The sequence below is a fragment of the Amphiprion ocellaris genome, chromosome 24 (genome assembly GCF_022539595.1).
Source record: "Amphiprion ocellaris isolate individual 3 ecotype Okinawa chromosome 24, ASM2253959v1, whole genome shotgun sequence".
NCBI lineage: Eukaryota > Metazoa > Chordata > Actinopteri > Pomacentridae > Amphiprion > Amphiprion ocellaris.
In genome coordinates, this window is record NC_072789.1 from 10,368,380 (window position 1) to 10,387,933 (window position 19,554).

The window sequence follows — 19,554 nt, forward strand, 5'->3', positions numbered from 1 at the left end:
GCTAGCGAGCTAGCACGGCAACAGACCCGTATCCATGACAACTGAGCTAATCCCATTGGCTGACGATGAGTCTTAAAAGTGCCGATGGACCTTGAGCTAGGAAGGGTTTGTCAAAAAATATTCACCTTTTCCTGCTGCACATAAATGATGTATTTTTCATGTTTTCAGCTCTTTGGAAGACTGTTGTCATTGATCCTCGCTGCAAACATGATCGTCTTTTATCGTGCTGAGCACTGAAATATAGTAAAACACAGACTCACACTGCAGGAACTCCTCTCTGGTGCTCGGCTCCGGGGCCTGGATGCTGTCTATGTTGATTTCTCTCACTGGAAAACCAAACAATCTGTCAGTTAATGAGCAAATGTAAAACTGATTCTCTGTTCTTTGGAGCATGCATCATAATTTATGTTTTCATTCCTGTTTCTTGTCCCAATATGTAAATAAGGAAACACTGACTCACATGCAGGGAAAGCAGGAGTGTGATTCATGGTGTCCGCGGTGGGCAAGTCCAAGAAGAGGCCGGGGTTGACTGAAGTAGAAAACAGCATCAGTAGCTTTATTAAAATACCTATTTGTGTTCAAGAAAGAGGACTGATGGTGCCATGAGACGACCATTTCACACAGATAAAAGCAGTCATCTTACCTTCCGTTGGTGTTTCAGGCAGAGCAGACATCCCCCCTGTTGAATGTGAAGAGCGCTAACATTAAATCTATTGAATACGACAATGTCTACAACTTTTGTTGCTGATCCAAGCATTCATGTCCTGTACTGAAGTTGATCAAAGAGATAAATTAGTCTGAAGAGGAGTGTCAGTAGATGCAAAAACCCACTGAATTTTAAATCAAGCTCTAGATGTGTTGACCTGCAGGTTGCTGAGTCGCTGTGAAAGCCTCATTCAACTTTTCATGGACTTGCACTGAAAGTTTACCAGCCGCAGTGCCTCAAAAGTGGGTCAACAATCTCTGACAGGTTCAGCATTTTACAGACAACACTGTGTGAATTAATGCATTTCTGGCAAACTTGAGGTAGTAAAGAAAAAGACAGAAAAAAGATAAAGGAATAAGTTGGTGGGAAATGGAAACGGCTGAAAACTGACTTTCCATTTCAGCTGCTTTCTTCTCTTCACTCTTCAAACAACAGTGCTTTCACCACTTAAACATTAGCTTGAAATGTGCAGTATTCACATTTTTCTCCTTGACTGACATGCCAAAACATTTTAGATTTACTCTTTTGAAAAACAAACTTTTTTGACTGCTCTGACTCCACCAGCTCAGTTATTTCAACACTTCAGCTAACACTGGAAATACTTTCAGCGCTTGAAGCTCAACTGAATCTTTTTCAGCACTTCTGTTTGAACCACTTCCTACTATTGCTTACTTCAGCTTCATACAGTACCAACATTCAAACTAACAGTGCCTTTACTTAAACAGTCACTTCACCTTCCATTTTAGCTGCCAGTTCATCAACTTCCCCTGTATTAAGTTCACCTGTTTCATTTCAAATGCTCTAATTTTTGGCATAACATTTTTTTTTTTTTTTAACCTTTTCTGGTTTAATGTTGTTCTTCTTCTACTGTTTGAAAACCTCAGTCAGTGAATTACTCACATGGGCTTCCTCCTGCAGACGGGGTGTTATTGGTCGGGGTAACTGGAGTCGCCGGGGTGGTACCACGGCGATGGGAGCGGAAGATGCTGCTGATCGATGCCATCCGACTGAAACCTGAACAAACCAGGAGGAGAAAACAGAGATGAAGTACAACAGGCGCGACACTACGCAAGTTTAGCCAGCCGGGGGCAGCAAATGTCAACCCTGGAAGATACCTGAGGTTGATGCAGGAGCAGGAGCAGGTGCAGGTATTGGGGCAGGAGTTGGGGCCACTGGGACTGGACTGGGAGCCACAGTTGGGGCAACCTGGTTCTGACTGGACCTGCTCCACAGAGACTGGGATTCTCTGCGGCTGGGAGTGGGGCTCGGTCTTGGGTTGGTCTCCCTCACTGTTTAGACGACATGTAAGCAATACAATCACGTCAGTTTATTGTATCTACCAAGTAATATTGCAGCTTTTCCAAGAAATTACAACAGGATTATCATTTATTATAATATTACAGTACTTGTTAACTCCCTGAAAAATGGTAACGTTTATAAAATGCACAGAAATAATGCTTCACTTGTATCTGTTACATTGAACAGATGTTGATCTTGCAAAAATGGCTATGAACCTGATAGTATATTGATTTAAATTAGTTATAATTCACTTTGAAATGAAGTTAAGCAAGTAAAGTCCATGAACATTATTTTTCTAGAACAGAGCGGTTACGTAAACGCATTGTATAGAAGACAATGTAAAAGTAATAAATACAGTAGAGATAAAACCAAGCACAGACAAGTGAGGCAGCAAAACATGACCTTAAGCTGCTTTTTTCTTTTTTAAACAGTACTCAATGATTTTATATTCATATTTATATTCATTAGGGGTTAACTGATTAATGGCCTCAACAAATATTGGATCAATTCAGATCAATCAGAACCTTGGGGTACACCCAACACAGAGCTGAGGTTTAGCTCGTATGAAGTTCATCTGGTCTGTCAGTTTAGTTTGAGATGTTAGCATGCTAACATCTGTCGGTTAGCACTAAATGTGGAGCAGGATCAGATGAAAATATGTGGTTTGTAAAAGTAAGTGAAGGCTGAACTAGAGATCCCACTGCCTGAGTTAACACTGTGGATCCAATGAGTTCAGTACAAATGCAGCTGAGTTTAAGGACAAACTGAGATAATTCATATGCAGAGTAATTCTCTCAGGCTGTTGTCCCTTGAATAAAACATGAGAAAGAAACAGGGGAAACTGCCTTTCAAGCAGAACAAAATGTTGCAGTAGGGAATAACAGCTTACTTACCCGACTCTCTGTCGTCTCTCCTCTGTCTGTCCCGCTGTCTGGGTGAGTTCGTGTTTCCTCTGTCTGCAACAAGGAAGAGACACATTCATAAAACATGCACATTTCAACTACTTCATATGTCCTGACAATAAATGGGATTCCTTTTAAAGCAACACACACAGAAAATCTCACCTCGTGGTGTGTCTCTGCTCCTCACGTCTTGACTTCTGAGACCGACGCCTGAACAAGAGAATGTAGTTGTCATGTGTTTGAATTACTTCAAATACTGTCACATGCAGCGTAACAAATGTCAGTGCACAGTACCGAGTCCTCGTCTGTCAGTGCTGCGCCCTCCAACTGAGATACTGGGAGTAGAGGCTGTGGAAAATTAAAAATTGTACACACATTTACAACAGATGACAAGGTGAGAATGTGTAATCATGTTTAGATGGACAGAAAAACAATGAACATACCTGCTGAGCGGCTGTTTGTGTTGCGGGGACCCAGACCAGAAAACACTAGAGAGAAAGGAAATCAGTGTCTTGATTTCAGGATGGAGGAAAGTGTAATTCTACAATATGTTTAGATTTTAAAAGACGACAAAACTTACATTTAAAAATCCCCACTTTAAGTCCTCCGCTCCGGTTGGCTACAAAAGATGAGAAGATGCTGTTATTTGGTTAAAAGGCACAACTTCAGCTTTGTTATGCTGAAAAGAACAATGTTTGGAACTTACCGTCTCCCAAAGTGAACAGCGTTGTGTCGTTGACTGGAAGAGAACAGACCAAATATTAAGGAATTTCATGCGTAAAAAGACGGAAAGTATACAAGATGAGTCTCTTGTGACGGACCTTGTTTGGTGATCTTGCCAAGCTCCTGGTTGCACAGATCTTCCACTTTCTCCCTCAGGTCCAAGATGGCGTCTCGCACAGGTTCAAAAGAAGCGTCAGGGTTGACCTGCACAGTGGGAAGGTCTCCAGACTCCAGTGGGCTGCACATGGACTCACATGTCTGAGGAAAATATGGCAGTTAGCTCGACCTGTAGAGGAAATATATAACCTACAACAGCACCTTCAACTAGGACTTCAAAGTCTCTCTACAGCCATTGATTAAAGTTACATATTTAGAAGCTTTTCCATGAAAATCATCCCTTCCGGCCCCTAAAATACCTTTGATATAACTTTTTCATCGAGAATGGGAAGGTATTCCTTGGTCACCCCATCTCATCCCACCTCAATCGCTGCAGCGCAGCACTCCAGCTCACTTACTAGTTGCAATACTGGAGTAATTAAGCCAATTCTGCAGGTTGACATGATTGGTTGCTTCTTACTTATGAATTCTAAAAAACAACATACAGACATGTTAACAATGTAAAATAAAACAACATCTTTTAAGAAATGCTTTTATTGGTAGGAGTCTTTAATTTCCAGTAGTGTACACCCCGAGTCCCAAAGGGCAGCTCATGTTGTGTTTGATTGCTTGTGAATATAAATATTCTATGCATATTAACAGTTTTATACACTGTTCTGGAAACAAAAGAGATGTCCAAGGTCAATGCAAAGCACACAAACTACTCTAATGTTGGCTGTAAAATAAAAACCACAATATAGTCCTGTAATGTTAGTATGTAAAAGCTGTTAAAATGTGGATGGATGGATGGATGGATAGATATAGATAGAAGCTTGTATGCCATTTTACTATTCATTTCTCAGTGTGTTTTTACTTTTAGCATCTTAGCTTGTTAGCCATGACAGTAATAATGCATAAATCTTAAAAAAGGGAAAAAAAAGGAAAGTTACATTTCATTGATAACTTATTTTCCACAGATTTTACCAATACTGGGATAAACTGTGACTCAACAAACTACTACTATTTACTACTACTAGAGAAATTTTTTATCTCGTTTCCATACTTCTCTAGTCGTCTCCTCTCTACTCTGTGTAAAAATATAGCTTGCAGTTCAGCCCTAAAGGCCCTGGATGATTTGTTACCTCACTGTTAGTCACACTTGAGTCATGCATTCACACAATCTGGTGCAAACTGCTTCTTATTTTGTAAAATTTTGAATGAGATTTTGATCAAATATTACAACCGCAGCTTCGATTTGGTTATTTTTTCTGACATATCACAGACAGTTAGCTCAAAGACCATTAGAAAGTTGATAAACTGACAATTTAGTTGGTTTGTTTTTACAGCTTCTGGAATATAAATGGTGTAATTTTGGTGATTTTTGAAGATAAGATGCTTTTAAACCCTGCTGGGGGGTTTTGGGGTTCAGAGAGTCAAACAGGAAAGAAAGAAAGAATGAATGCTGATGAAATATAATAAAAGAGTTGACATATAACATGAGATATTTATGATATTTTATGCTCCACTGTAACCCATCATTGACCTTCATAGTCTAATCTACCTGCAGGTAGTGGATGTGGTCTTCACAGCGCACCAGGTCCTTCATCTCAGCGTCCCTCCTCTTCAGCTCCTTGATCTCAGCCTCTAGGTTGTCGACCACCTCCTGGGCCTGACCCAGCTTCTCCAGACTGGCCTGATCCAGAACCTCCTCCAGCAGCTCCTGCAGACGCTCCACTGAGCGCCGAAGCTCTGACAGAACCTGCTCTCCATCATCATGCACTCGGTCTGCAGAGCGCTGTGCAGGCAGGGAAACAGACTTCAGACCATCAAATACCAGTACGCTCAGTAAGAACCACTGTCTGTTATAATGGTGACGTGAATCAGTGCTTAAAGGAAGTGTGGATTTCATTTTGACCGACCTTCACCACCTCTATCATCTTCTTCATGTCTTTCAGCTCCTGCCCTCTGTCCTTCAGCTTCTGCTGGTTCTCTGCCTGCATCTCCGACAGCACTTTCTGCACAGACACATGACAGCAAAAACAGCTGAACAGACAAACACATGCACGAGGAAGCAGCCGTGTGGGCGACACCTGAGAGGGTGGAGCGTTATGAATGGACAGGAATGTAGTTAGGAATGTCTTCAGCCTGGATGGAGCCTCTGGCACTGACAAAAGGAAAGAGGACGACTCCTTAGACACAAACCCATCAGACAGCAATAGACAGCTCACAGGAGGACTGATATGAAGAGACAGAATATTGATTTCTAACTGTAGAACCTTTCCAATTTAAGATGCTCTATGGAAACAAACAGAAATATGCTCCCTTTTAGGATCTGTTATAAATGTTTAACTAAACCAGCCAAGCATTGATACTCTTTAGTGCTCTGATGCCTTTGTTGTGTGTGTTTTCACGTCATCAGGAAGAGTTCACCAGATGGCTAAAACTGATACATTCACTATGGAAGAGTTTGTGTGTTTGTATTAAGAAGCTAATTAAAGCAATCTTGAAGATATCAGCCTGCATAGGATTTTTTCACTTGTAACAAAACAAACAATAAATCTGGTAATTGAAGTAGTAATTGGCTCATTAATCCCGGTCAGCTGCAGGCCTGTGACTAGATGAACACACTGGAAAAGACACATGATCACTCACTGTGCTTTACAGGCGTGAGTGAATTTCTTCTCCATTATTTGGGTGTTTGTAATGTAGATAGTTTTATTCTACTTGTACACAGAACAGAAAACGGTGGCGTCCATCCCTACCTGTCTCTCCAGCCGCTCAGCCTTGGTGGACACACACTCGTGACCTTTATGCTGGTTGCTGGTGCACAGCCAGCAGACGAACATCTTGCACTGGCGACAGAAGAACTCCTGCAGGTACTTGTGCTGGGTGCAGATCTTGTCAGCCAGATTCCCTGTGGGCGCAATGAGCTCGTGCTCCTTCAGGGCCTTCTTGGTCTTGTGGGGCTTCAGGTGGGCTTCACAGAAGGAGCTCATACACGTCAGGCAGCTCTTCACCGCCGCCTGCTGTTCTCCTTTGCACATGTCACACGGCACAGCTGAGGACGACAGCTTTGCTTTGGATCTGGCGACCCCGCGGGCGCTTCTCATCGACTCCCGCACCTCAGATTTAGGGACTCCTTTGCGGAGTTGCTCCACAGCTTCAGCCAGCATGGTGTTCCTGGACAGGGTGGGCTTGGGGCAGAAGGTCTGGCGGCACTGAGGGCAGCTGTAGATCCCTTTGGGGTCATCCTTGCTCCAGTAATCCTTGATGCAGGCCATGCAGTAGCTGTGACCGCAGGGGATGGTGACGGGATCATTGGGGAGATCCAGACACACCGGACAGTTAAACTGCTCCTCCGTCCACAGCTTCGAACTCATGGTGTCGATCACTAAGAAACAAGAAGAAGGTAGACAGATTGGAGAACACAATCAGAGATTTACAGAAGCAGAGGAGTAGGAAAGAAAGATCCAGAGATGTAGAGTAGTCTGGAGGAAAATCTAGTCTCTCAGGTGAGAACAGGCAGAAGACAGCTGGGAGGAGTCAGAGCCACCAGGCAGGTCGAGCGAGGAAAACAGGTGTCGGTGGAAAACTGCTTAATGCCACGAGAGTAAAGGTGGGAGTGGACCATTTATTTATCATTTCATCAAAACAAGGGCGAAAGAAGTATTCAGGTTCTTTACTGATATAACAATGTAAATATACTCCACTATAAATAGCAATAGCTGTGCATTTAAAATCCTACTTATGTGAACGTGCAGAAGAACTGGAGGAAAATGTACTTTACATGACATTATGGGATTATTCATACTAATGCATCACAACATTTTACTGTTAAATACTGTTTAGATAGTTTAGTTAGTGACCTCCAGGTCAGCAGTCAGGCCTCCAACAGGGTCACAGGAAATTTGATGCAAAGCTAATTAAACTGAAACCATGTGAGATTTTTAGAGGGAAAAAGACCTCTTTGGTAAAACTGCTGACAATAAATACACAGAGACAAAACCTAATAAAAAAAACTGCCACAAGATGAAACTAAAACATCACTGAACCTGTAAAAGGAATAAGATTACGAGTATAGTAGCGACACAGCCTGAATTTAGTGCTACAGGAAAACACGGTTCATTAATGTAAAAACTGGAAAAACAAGACATTATTTTTGTTAAAACGTTTCCCTTTATGCAACTGACTGTGACAGCTAGCTGAGAGAGAAGGACCAGCTTTGAAAAATGAAATAAAACTCTCATTTCCGTCTAGTCGATCAAAAACGGGTGGAAAAAAAACCCTGTAGGTGAACGTCTTTTGGAGGTGGTCTTTTGTACAATTTACTATTACGTCATAAGTTTTCCCAGTTTGGTTCAATTACAGATAATAACTAGTAAAAATCACAGAAGAAAAAAATAATACAGAAAACATCCACATTAAAAAAAAATGCATTTTGTATGAATGGTAATTCTTTTATTATGCTTGACGGTAAAATTACACTGATGTTATTGTATTTAAAAAGGAGCCCAAACCACCACTTTACAAATATCTGCAGTTATTTAAAGTGAAAAAAATTATATTTGTGTGTGTATATATATATACACACACACACACACACACACACACACACACACACACACACACACACACACACACACATATATAAAGGATTGAAAAATAGTAAAGAATTTTTTAACATTTCAGCCTCAAGCATCTGAATTTTGCCGAACGTTATCTAGTTTTTTTTTTTTTTTTTTAAACAACGTTGAAATGTAAAATAACCCTATTTTTTTAAAAAAAAACATTATATAATTACTTTGCATATATTTGTTGTTGTTTTCAGGTGGGTTTTTTTTTTTTGCTCTGTTTTGTTTACTATTTTTGAATGTTAAAGAACTCTGTATTTCTGAAGTTTTTTTGTGGCACATTTACTGCCAGATTTTTATAGCTTTTAATGGGATAATTTACTTCTTGCATACTGCTCACAATACACCACTGTAATGAACAGAAGATATGGTAATATGTACATGAAACACAGAACTGCAGGCATTTACTCCTTAAGGTGAAGTGTATAGTGACCAATAAATTTAGATATGGCATTATTACTGTGAAATAGTGAATATTTATTGTTAACATCTCTAACACAATGTCTTTTGTCACTTGTTTATGTCATTTCTGACCAAATGGCACTTAGTTCTCATAAAAATTCACTACAAATCAAAAGTTGGCACAGACAGGAATAATTTTGGGTTAACTTGACACCATCCATAACTAGTAGATGAGTCACTGGGTGGCAGTGTTACACTCCAGTTCTGTTAGTAGTTGAAGTTACGTGTTGGTAGTTAAATTCCATAGTAGTTTTGACTTCAAGAAAACTACCAACAGTTGCCAAAGAGTGTTTTACTCTCAAGAGAACTCATCGGTGGTCCTGTCAAGTCAAAAAAAATGAATGGATGGAGATAAATAATGATTTATGTACATTTAAACTGTTGCTTATCTGTTTGAAATGGGCAAAACAAGGCATAATTAGACCAAAAAGTACAAACAGGAAGCGTCTGCTTTTTCAAACGACCTTTAGACGAACACGGAAATACAGGAAGTGAGTCCTCTTGTCTCGCTCCGACAGCTTCGCCACACCGCGGGTTCGTTAGCCCGGTTTAGCTAACCTAGCTTCATTTAAGAGCCGATTTTAACTTCATAACGATGTCAAACAGCGCCGTTAAACGTCCAGGGGTCGGGGTCGGTGTCGGGGTGCTGGTGACAGACTCGGCCCACCCAGGCTGCGTCCTCCTCGGTAAACGGAGGAGTGCGGTGGGCAGAGGGACGTACCAGCTTCCCGGCGGTCATCTGGAGTTCGGGTAGGTCTTCAACCAGCAGCCTCCATTCACAAATCTGTTTACTGGCGGTGTGAAGCTATGAATGTATGTACGGACACTGTTCTTCTGCCGATGCCGATATGTTCAGAAAATCCCCAGAAATGTTCTCAATCTGTATTCTTACAAGTTTCTGGTAATAAGTGTGCGTTAACACCAATTTGCTGTATTTTTGAATGGAGTTTGGTGTACGGGAGAAAGGCCAGGAATCAAGATTATCTCGAAATAGAGTTTCAGCTAGGGGGCAGTAGAAATATAATAATCAGAATCACGAGGTTTTATTGCCAAGTAGGTTTTCACAAACAAGGAATCTGACTTGGTAAGAAGGAGGGACATAAAGTAATAGAAATATTTCCAGTGTGGAGAAATGAGCCACTTAAAATTAGTCCTATACAAGTTTGCATAGAATGTAATGTAAAGAAGTGCTTGAAATGTGCAAAAGGATAATAACAATCCTATTTAAAAGCTGTGTTTGTTAAGTTCCTTAATATACAGAGCAAATGAGCTGCCCTGATGATATGTAAAGAGAAGCAGACCTGGAGGCCTTTCCACTGGATATGACACTGATTTTATGTCACTGAAAGGGAGACGTGGGAGGAATGCGCTCACAGAGAGGTGCTGGAGGAAGCCGGGGTGTGTTTGGTGAACATCCGCTACGCGTCAGTGGTGAACGCCATCCGGTTGGAGGAGCAGTACCACTACATCACTATATTCATGCAGGGGGAACTGGACAGGGAGCAGTCAGGGGAGCCAGAGAACCTGGAACCAGAGAAGAACGAGGGTACGTGAAGTGGAACGGGTGTTTTTTCAGGAACAAGGGGGAAGAGCCCGTCCACCCACCTGAGCAGCAGATAAGACAGAATGTGTGGTCCTGTGCTCTCCTCTTGCAGGCTGGACGTGGACACGCTGGGATGAGTTACCTCCAGAGCAGCAGCTGTTTCTGCCGCTGGCCGTTCTGAGACAACAAGGCTTCCAGCCGTTCAGGAACACACAAAGTCAACTCTGACACTCCCTGTAACACTGGAAACTCTAATCCTTACCCAAAAGGATTAACACAAACACCTTTTCAAAACTCAACCTCTGTAATAACATTACAAACGGTGTACATAATGCATTCTTTTTTTTATTTTGGGAATTGAAGATTGTCAGCTGGGATTTTTTTTCCAGACTTGAAAATCAACAAATAAATGCAGATTTGATAAATGTACTGACTTCAGTTATGTTTAAAAGACACAATAAAAATATAATGCATATAGCATGATATTCAAAGATAAATTACTGGTTATAATATTACATTTATGGAGCTTTCTTTACAGAAATAAACATTTCAGTACATTTAAATACACGTTTCACCTAAAATAGTTTGTCGGATGAGTTATTATTTGTTCAACAGATACATTTCCATATTATCTTTAACCCTCGTGTAGTCCTGCAGGTCAGATTGACCCGTTTTAAAGTTTGAAGATGTGGAAAAAAATACATTCTCACAGTGAAACTTTTGACGTCCACATTTTCTACATTTTAGGGAAGTTTTTGAACATTTTTTGGTGGGGAAAAAAAAATGTTAAAAAAAAAAGTTTAAGAATATTCACAAAAAAATCAACCAAAATCCAGCAAATTTCACTGGATTTTGGTTAGATTTTTTTGTGAATATTCTTAAAGAAAATATTACAAGTTTTACTGATATATATGTACTTTAGATATTTTTAGGATTAATTTTGGAAGATTTTTACTCTTTTTTGAAAATACAAGAATTTTCTTGCCAAATTTGGGGGATTTTTTAAAATAAAACTTTCAAGGGAAACTTTGAAGGAATTTTTGGAATTTTCTTCCTGAAGGTTTTGCAGATTTTCAGAGATTTGGGGAATTTTTTTGCTGAATTTTTTTTCAGACAAGGAAACAGTATTTTTTTGGTGCCTGTAAATGAGGACAACAGGAGGGTTAAGTTAAAGAACTAAACAGAATTGTCATTTATAGCAGGATGCCTGAGAGAAGAGCAGGTCCACCTCAAATCAGGTTGGCTCCGGTGACACCCACTGCTAACAGCACGGTCCAAAGGGTGGCAGCAGCGGTGACCACAGCTCCGTTGAAGGTCTTATCGTGGGTGTAGGTGATGATGTGCAGGGCCCCGCTGTAGGCCTCCTCACAGGTCGGCTTGATCTGATCTTCAGGGAGCTCGAAGCCGAATGTACCGTTATCTCTCAGCTCGAAGGTGTACGATAACGGGATCCCCTGCATCCGAGCCCAGTCTCTGGAAGAACCAGAGTTGGCGTCTGGAGGAAGAGTTTATCGGTTTAATTTTTGTTCCAGCTAATAAAATCTGAATTTGCTACAGTCGTCTGTGATCAACAGAGATGTGTACACCTACATAATACAGCCGGAGACGTTCCTACAATGTACTCCATCCCATGGATCTTCCGAATGGCCTCTGCTGCTCCCAAACCCACCTCCATCTGAGGAACCACACTTAGGTTTGAGTCATATAATCACAATTCATTGACAGGGTACTTCCAGAAACACCAACCTGAGGACAGAACTGTGTGTGATTCCCTTGAACATTTCCCTTTTGTCATTTGAATTTCTATTGAAAATTATTTTGGATATAGCCCAATTAAGACCGATGCTGACATTTACAAAAATCTGCTGACAATTTATTGGCTAATGCAGTTGGATGGAATAGAATGGAGTAATTCGATCTCACATAAATCAGAAATCTTGGTGACCAAGAGCAGAGCAGAACCACTCACAGGTTTTTGCATAAAGTTTAGAGATTCAGTGTTCATCAAGTAATCCTGGGCCAGGTTCATTTATTTGAGTTTCACATTGAAAGCCCGATGTGACTGCATGCTGCCAACCTGAAGAATGACGGTGCTGCTGGAGTTGCTGAGGACAGCGAGCTGGTCTCTCTCTGCTGTCCTGCTAGCGCCAGAGAAACTCACTGACATAATCCTGTTTTGCATAATTCTGTCTGGAAGACGTCTCCAGTGGGTTATTACCCTTACCAGCCTCCCTCCTAACAACAGACTAGCCATCATTTTCCACTATCAGGGTTTCACAGCTTCCTCCTGTTGTGCTTTGCTCTGTCTTGGCAGATGATGACCGACTGCTCTTAGACGCTGTGTGTTAATGACATCTGCCATACCATGTTAAGTCCTAATGCATTTAGCCATGCACTATTCAAGTCTTCTGTGAAAACTGTATCCAAAATTTCGAATTCAATTAACATTATCGTCTCATTTAATGCGGGTTTTGTGATGTAAGCTCAGTTTCTGTGGCACTATGCAGAGTATTGTTTCATTAATGGAGAAGCATGCAGTGATGATCATAATCAGTCTGTAAAGATGCATAAATGCTGTTTATCCTGAAATATAATATTATGAGGAATATTGTGAATTCGTGCTCATTCTGAGAACTGCATAGAACATGCATCACTGTATTTGCAGATGTAAATACCAGCTCATCATAGTTGTTGGCGGTGAAGTCAGGGTGTCCAAAGGGAATCAGGAGCAGCTGACTGTAGGAGTGAATGGTGAGGAAACACAGGAAGTCATCCTTTCGGCTTGCTAGGAAATTCATTACAGACTGGGTCTCAGGCTCAGACACGGGTTTGGTCCCACAGTAGGTTTGGCTGCAGCAGTCAAATGATACCCCGATTGCTGTGAATGCAGCCAAATTACAAGAACAAGGATCAGATAGAATAGGAACACCACTTCTTCCCGTAACACAGGCTAGCAAGTTGACTTCTGCACATATTAAAGCAGCATTCAAATTCTAAAGGCCTCAGGTCAAATTTATACAAAACAATTCAATTTAAAGTGTGTGTAGGCCTTCTTCAGACTATAAGCCCAAATCCATGTCTTGGCAGATCCACATTCTAAGTAGACTGACTTTCGAAAGTCTGAAATGATTTGAAATTAAATTTCCGTTTTTCTATAAATGACTCTTATCGTGGGCTTAGTACCACCAAAGACGATCGGAACTGGTTTACAAAAATACAAGCAAACCAGTGTACTTTCCCTTTTTGCAGAATAATAATGAGGTGCAGCCAGACCATTTTACAGCGCTGACACAGGAGCTATGTATGGATACGTGAGATTATCAATGGACAGATACCAAAATAAACTGTCTGCTAGTGAGACCTTTGTATAGGCAAAGAGAGTTTGTTCTAAAAATCTAAATGAGAATCAAATCTGGTTTACCTGGAGTCTCAACAATGGCATCTTTAAACATCCAGAAGATGCAGCATTAACATTTTGAAACTACTTTTGGGCAATTTAATAACGAAGCAAAGTTCACTATTCTCTCTGCTTTTAACATGGTCTTTAGTATTTATCAGCTCTTGAAAGACTTTTTTTTTGCCTTTTACCAGCTAAATGCTTTAGCAAGCTCACAAGCTAGTTGCTAACTTTGTTCCTCTGCTTTTTGTTGCTCAGCAGGCAGTGCTTTGTTGTTGTTGAGCTTTTTCACTGGAAAATTAAAATAGCAGTCGTCAGCCCTTAAACCTAAACAATGAACCAAAATATGCTAAAACATCAAGCAGCAGTCAACGGATCCTTTGTTAATATTATAGTATCGATCACAGCAGCTTTAAGAGGAAGATTTTTCGTGTGCAACAGGCTGTATTGATAAGATTTGATTGGAGAACTGCAACAACACTCACTGCCCCAGTTGGCCTCAAAGTTGCGGTTGAGATCGGTGCCATAACAATCACAGCCTGCAGGTCCCGGTGACCTGTTCTTCCTCCACAGTCGAGTCTGAACAGGTCAAAAATAATTTAGCAACTAATAGAATTGGTACATAACATTTCTGTAATTTCTAATCAGAAATGAACTGTTGAATGGCAGAATTGGAGCTCATTTTAACTAAACTGCCATTCCCTAATAACCCATCATCCTCTCATATCCTGTTCATCTGTGGTTTGAGTTCTTGAGTGCAGAACTCCAGGAAAGTAATTTGTTAAATATCCATCAAATATGAGCACTAACTGTGTTGTCCTTCCAGGAGTAGATGTAGCCATCAACGTTGAGGACTGGTGTGACGTAGAAGTCCATGTCCTTCATCATCTGTTCCATTTTTGGGTCTGTTTTGTATGTTTGCAGAATCTGGTTTGTAAAAGCAAACAGAAGCATTGGGGTCAGACTGATATATTAGAAGTTATGGACAACAAGTTTTCATTTCAGACATGATGTTTTTCCCTCATCACAGACAAGAAACTGCTAGAAAAACAAACAGAAAACATACACATATATATGTACACTACAGGTCAAAAGTTATAGAACACAATTTCTCCATTTTTTTATTGGAAATTCTGCATGTTAATGTCTCATTGTACTCTGAAATGAAAGCACAGAACAAATAAATAAGTTAAAAAAAAATCAATTTAAAAACCAAAGTGTATTCTAAACTTTTGACTCAAAGTAGCCACCTTTGGCAGATATAACAGCTGAACACACATCACATTCTTTCCACAACGGAATCAAATATTCTTCAGAAAGTTCTTCCCAACTCTGTTGCAGAAGTTCCCATAAATGTGTGGCACTTGTAGGTTGCTTTGCTTTCACTCTTCTGTCCAGTTCATCCCAAACCAGCTGCATGTGGTTTAAGTCTGGAGACTGTGCTGGAGACTCCATGTTTTCAAGCTTACCATCTTGTTCTTTTTCTGGAATAGCTTGGACTTATGTTTTGGGTCATTATCTTGCTGTAGGATGAACCCCTGACCAGCTAGGAACATACCAGAGGGTACTGCATGACTCTGCAGAATGCTGTGGTAGTCGCTTTGGTTCAGGGTTCTTCTCACTCTGTACAAGACACCGACCCTGGATCCAGCAAAACAGCCCCAGACCATCATGCTTCCTCCTCCATGTTCGACAGACTCAGGAACCATCCTTTCTGAGCCTTTCTGAGCCTTTTGATGGTGAAGAAAACTGTACTCACTGACACCTTGACTTTCTTTGCAATTTCTCTGTATGAAAGACCTCCATGTTGAAGTGTTATGATGGTCTCTCTCTCTTCTATTGTTGATTGTCTTTTCCTTGCCATTTTTATAGCAACACACTACTTTCTGCAGTACAATACTGCTCTAATAATGCTCTGGAGGGTATGGTGCCATGGTGTGTTCCAGCACTACTTTTATACAGACAGAGGGGGTTGTAAGTAATCAAGAAAAGTTGGGACACCTGTAGGATTTGGGAGCACCAACTTTCAAGACTTCATCAATCTCCATTGCTGCAGAACAGCTTTAAACTGTTAACCTATTTCTTGTTCCCTGAAAAAGACCTTTTTGTATAATTCTGAAATGTACATTATTTTTCAGTTTTGGGTAACCTTATCTTTTTTTATCCCCTGGCAGTTCACCACTTAACTTTGTACCATTTCAAGCTGTCCATTGAACTTGAACTACTTCAATTTAAAGAAAAAACTGGAAAAATTCTGATACTTTTGACCGGTAGTGTATATATACACACTATCAGTCAAAAGTTTGGGGTCACCCAGACAATTTCATGTTTTTCATGAAACTCAAACTTTTATTCATGTGATAACATAATTTCACGAGAGTTTTTTAATCATCAATTAACCTTTTTAACATGTTTTAGCTCACATAATGTACCATTAGAACACAGGAGTGATGGTTGCTGGAAATGTTCCTCTGTACCCCTATGGAGATATTCTGTTAAAAATCATCTGTTCCCAGCTAGAATAGTCATTTAGCACATTAACAATATCTAGACTGTGTTTCTGATTAATTTAATGTCATCCTTATTGAAAAAAAAAAAAGTTTTCTTTCAAAAATAAGGACATTTTTAAGTGACCCCAAACTTTTGAACAGTAGTGTATATATTTTTTTTTATTAAAATGATATATCATAGTTTTGAAGATGACTGCAGGTCTCATACCTGTGAGACAAAGTACTGACAGAATGCTGGGGCAATCCATTCCCTGGCATGGATACCACAGTCCATCCAGATAGCTTTCTTTTTTTCTCCAGTATTCAGACCAATCTGGAAAAGAAATTCAAACATCAAACATCAATACACATCATTATCCATTTGGCAAGTACTAATTAATGATGACCCATTTGGAGTACCTTGAGTAAGCTAATAGTTCTGCCTTCATAGCTCTTTCCGTAGTTTACTATGCTTACAACACCAGGGTAATCCTTCTCCATCTGAGTCATCCAATTAGTGATCTGTAGGGTAGAGCATCATTATATATTAGAATGTGTGTGTAGCCAGTAATCTGTCAAAGTAATGTTAGTGAGAGCAGCGATCAGGCGTTCTCACCTCCGGCATGGGATGATATTTGTAGTAGTCATACCCCACTCTGTTGCACACAAAATATATGGGACACATTAAAGGCAGTGGTCTTCTGAGGTCTGTCATTCCTCAATAGTATTAAGCGCTCCTTAGAAACCATCCCTACTACTACACCGAAACTCAAAAAAAAATTGTGAATATGCAAAAAATGTATTGAAGTTCACCGATTTTAAAGTTACAAGACTGTAGTTTTCCATTTACTGTGGTTTCAAAACTAGCAATAGCCCCTAAAATGTTCAAAGAGCAGCATAACACGTTTCTTAAAGGTGCTTAACACAGCAACAGGCGTGTCGGACAATCACCACACCTCTGTCCACGCTTCATTTACAACCAGAATTATAACCAGAGAGGGAGGGCAAACAAGATCCAAAACATCCAGGCCAAAATCTCGCATATTACATAATTAAGTACGACCTGAGGTGGAAAGTAGGAAAAACTATCCTTGCAGCACGTACTTGAGTATTTTTATAGTCTGTTCACACTAGAATATGTGGAGTATATATTTCTTAACACTCCACATATAATGCGCTGTTGTAGAGTGAACAACTGAGTAGTACATGAAGTAATAAAAATTAGCTCCACCTCAACAGCTACTTCAATAAAATGTTGATACTTAAAATAAGTAGCAGGGCATTAGGGGTGTCCCGATCAAGTTTTTTTTTGTTTTTGCCCCCAAACTGATCTGAGTCATTTATTTATTATCTACCAAGACCCAAAAGCCTTTTCTTCGATAATACACATCTCAAGTATTGTGGATTAGCTGCAACACTTGGTCATTCCACCAGGTGAAGCTTAGAGCTTGATGTGGCAGGTAGTTCTGGTTTGGCAAGCATAGAACATTATTGGGTTTTAGCAAGTGAAGGGGCACCATGATAAAGACTTCTGTGACATTTCACAACTTCTGGCAGTGCAAGTTAGATTTAGGTGAGATTATCAAGAATCCTACTTTTCCAGCTCAGCGACATATATAGTAGTAAGTAGTTGTAAATAATAATATCTAAATAATAACTGTCAGTGCGCTGAATTTTTACTACTGATAATGCTACATTTATTTTGAAAATTAATGAGCGGCCCCAACCCTGGTCTCAGGATCAGACTGGATAAAAGATAAAGACTGGTAGCATCACAGAACAGCTGGCCTGCCTCCATCTAGTTTTGAAGCATCTACCAACACCTTTGAAGTCTCCATTTGCTGACTTGAAAACCTCATGGTGACAGCAAACCAGCTGAAACATACATTATTGTAATAGCACAGATCTGTGTTAACTGCTGAGCTTCTGAGAGCAGAATTGTTTATAAATCTTGTGAACCAAGTCTTTAGAGATCATGTCAAAGTTAAGTTTCAGCTCTTTAAAGCTCAAGTCAGCTCTAAAGTCTTTAGATGCTAAGCCCTTGCTGAGTGTGAGCCAGGCTTGTCGTTTTACCATTAATGATTATCCTAGACGGACACAAACATAATAAAAGTACTACAGCAGCAATAACTTTTGTTAATGATCTGTCAGTTATTTTCATTACTATATTGATTACTCAGTCATGCTTTAATTATAAGCTTATCATAATCTACATAAGAAAAAGGCAACATATTGCTTTTTATGTAAGGTCAACAGCTCAGTAACTACAGGTGTGGAACTGAAGCGATTTACAATAATGTAGGACTGATACTAAACTTGTTTCATTCTGTTAAGAAAACATATATAATTTTAAATTATTAAAACATCCAACTAAAATACCTTGACTTGTCATAAAGAATTTGGACATTTCTAGTCCTGCTGCGTTTGTGTGAATAAAAGATTTGAATGCTTATTCCAAGCCTGAAAGCTACCTCGTATCGATTTGGATGCTGAGAAATTGAAAAGAACATGACACTGGAAGACTCACCTCTCCACGATTGCTGCTCCCACTGCTGAGAGCAGCAGCATAAAGCTCAGTCCCACAGAGTTCAGCATTGTTACTTTGAGAAGGTAAACTCCTTGTTTGCAACTGTAGCTTCAGTTAGAGCCTTATAGAAGACATGTATCAGATTAAGACACACCTTTGCCTCATCCAAAGACCTCTGGCATTATCCACATTATCGTGTTGTTTGTTAATGTTTAAGCTGAGCTGACTGTCTTGATTACTTTACATCTTTTAGAATGAAAAGTAAATGCTGATTTGTTAGATCACTGACAAGTTTCACGTACTGTAATGTGCATGTATTCATCAGGGTCAGATGATTGATATACTGAATAAAACCAGCCATAAAAATGTAGACTTGAGCCACATGCTGGTACAGTAAAGAGTTGTGTAAGCATTTTTCCAGACTGCTGCTATCTGCTGTTCTCACTACCTTTCAAAGTTTAACCTCTTGTGTTTCTCAGCTGCTAATTTTAACATATTCAACAAGTCTGTTAGTGCTGAGATTTCAGAACAGTTTATTGTCCACAGATGATGTTTTTGATCATCTGTTAAAATTCTCATCTGGAAAATTCTCCTGTGAGAGGCAGTCCTGGGTAATTTTTAACTGCACAGTATAATTTTAGTCTCTCTTTGGAATTAAATAATGGATTTAGCGGTTTCCTTGGTCAAATGTGGGCACGGGGTCTTTGAAAGGAGTTCTGCAAATCACAGTCTTGTCTATTACAAACAGCATCACATTCACCTGCAATAAACGGTTTATA

The 19,554-nt window shown here is 40.0% G+C and overlaps 3 protein-coding genes across 5 annotated transcripts in view; 1 reads left to right on the forward strand and 2 right to left on the reverse strand.

Annotated features, from left to right (window-relative positions):
* trim25l (tripartite motif containing 25, like) overlaps window positions 1-10,330 on the reverse strand; it is a 12,500-nt gene extending 2,170 nt beyond the window's left edge. Inside the window, exons 1-16 of one of the 3 annotated variants that reach the window (XM_055008540.1) lie at window positions 10,194-10,330; window positions 6,489-7,117; window positions 5,646-5,741; window positions 5,288-5,521; window positions 3,729-3,888; window positions 3,614-3,646; window positions 3,488-3,526; window positions 3,351-3,395; window positions 3,202-3,255; window positions 3,070-3,117; window positions 2,899-2,961; window positions 1,822-1,995; window positions 1,607-1,720; window positions 644-679; window positions 461-529; window positions 261-326 (exon numbers count right to left, since the gene is read on the reverse strand). In XM_055008540.1, coding sequence (XP_054864515.1) covers window positions 261-326; window positions 461-529; window positions 644-679; window positions 1,607-1,720; window positions 1,822-1,995; window positions 2,899-2,961; window positions 3,070-3,117; window positions 3,202-3,255; window positions 3,351-3,395; window positions 3,488-3,526; window positions 3,614-3,646; window positions 3,729-3,888; window positions 5,288-5,521; window positions 5,646-5,741; window positions 6,489-7,106 — 1,849 coding nt within the window. In that variant the 5' untranslated portion in view covers window positions 7,107-7,117; window positions 10,194-10,330. Of the gene's footprint in view, window positions 1-260; window positions 327-460; window positions 530-643; window positions 680-1,606; window positions 1,721-1,821; window positions 1,996-2,898; window positions 2,962-3,057; window positions 3,118-3,201; window positions 3,256-3,350; window positions 3,396-3,487; window positions 3,527-3,613; window positions 3,647-3,728; window positions 3,889-5,287; window positions 5,522-5,645; window positions 5,742-6,488; window positions 7,118-10,193 lie in introns of all 3 variants that reach the window. The other 2 variants (XM_055008539.1, XM_055008541.1) reach the window with 2 other exon arrangements.
* On the forward strand, window positions 9,311-10,791 carry nudt15 (nudix (nucleoside diphosphate linked moiety X)-type motif 15). Its single transcript, XM_023267187.3, has 3 exons — window positions 9,311-9,569; window positions 10,169-10,365; window positions 10,475-10,791. The coding sequence occupies exons 1-3, from the start codon at window positions 9,415-9,417 to the stop codon at window positions 10,588-10,590; spliced, it is 468 nt and encodes a 155-aa protein (XP_023122955.2). The 5' UTR covers window positions 9,311-9,414; the 3' UTR covers window positions 10,591-10,791.
* LOC111566537 (carboxypeptidase O-like) lies at window positions 10,688-18,915 on the reverse strand. Its single transcript, XM_023267186.3, has 9 exons — window positions 18,776-18,915; window positions 16,865-16,904; window positions 16,669-16,770; window positions 16,478-16,582; window positions 14,570-14,686; window positions 14,245-14,338; window positions 13,038-13,240; window positions 11,953-12,037; window positions 10,688-11,857 (listed from the first exon to the last, which is right to left on the reverse strand). Exons 1-9 carry the CDS (start codon window positions 18,841-18,843, stop codon window positions 11,592-11,594), a joined length of 1,080 nt encoding a protein of 359 aa, XP_023122954.1. The 5' UTR covers window positions 18,844-18,915; the 3' UTR covers window positions 10,688-11,591.
* Window positions 18,916-19,554: the final 639 nt, after the last annotated feature.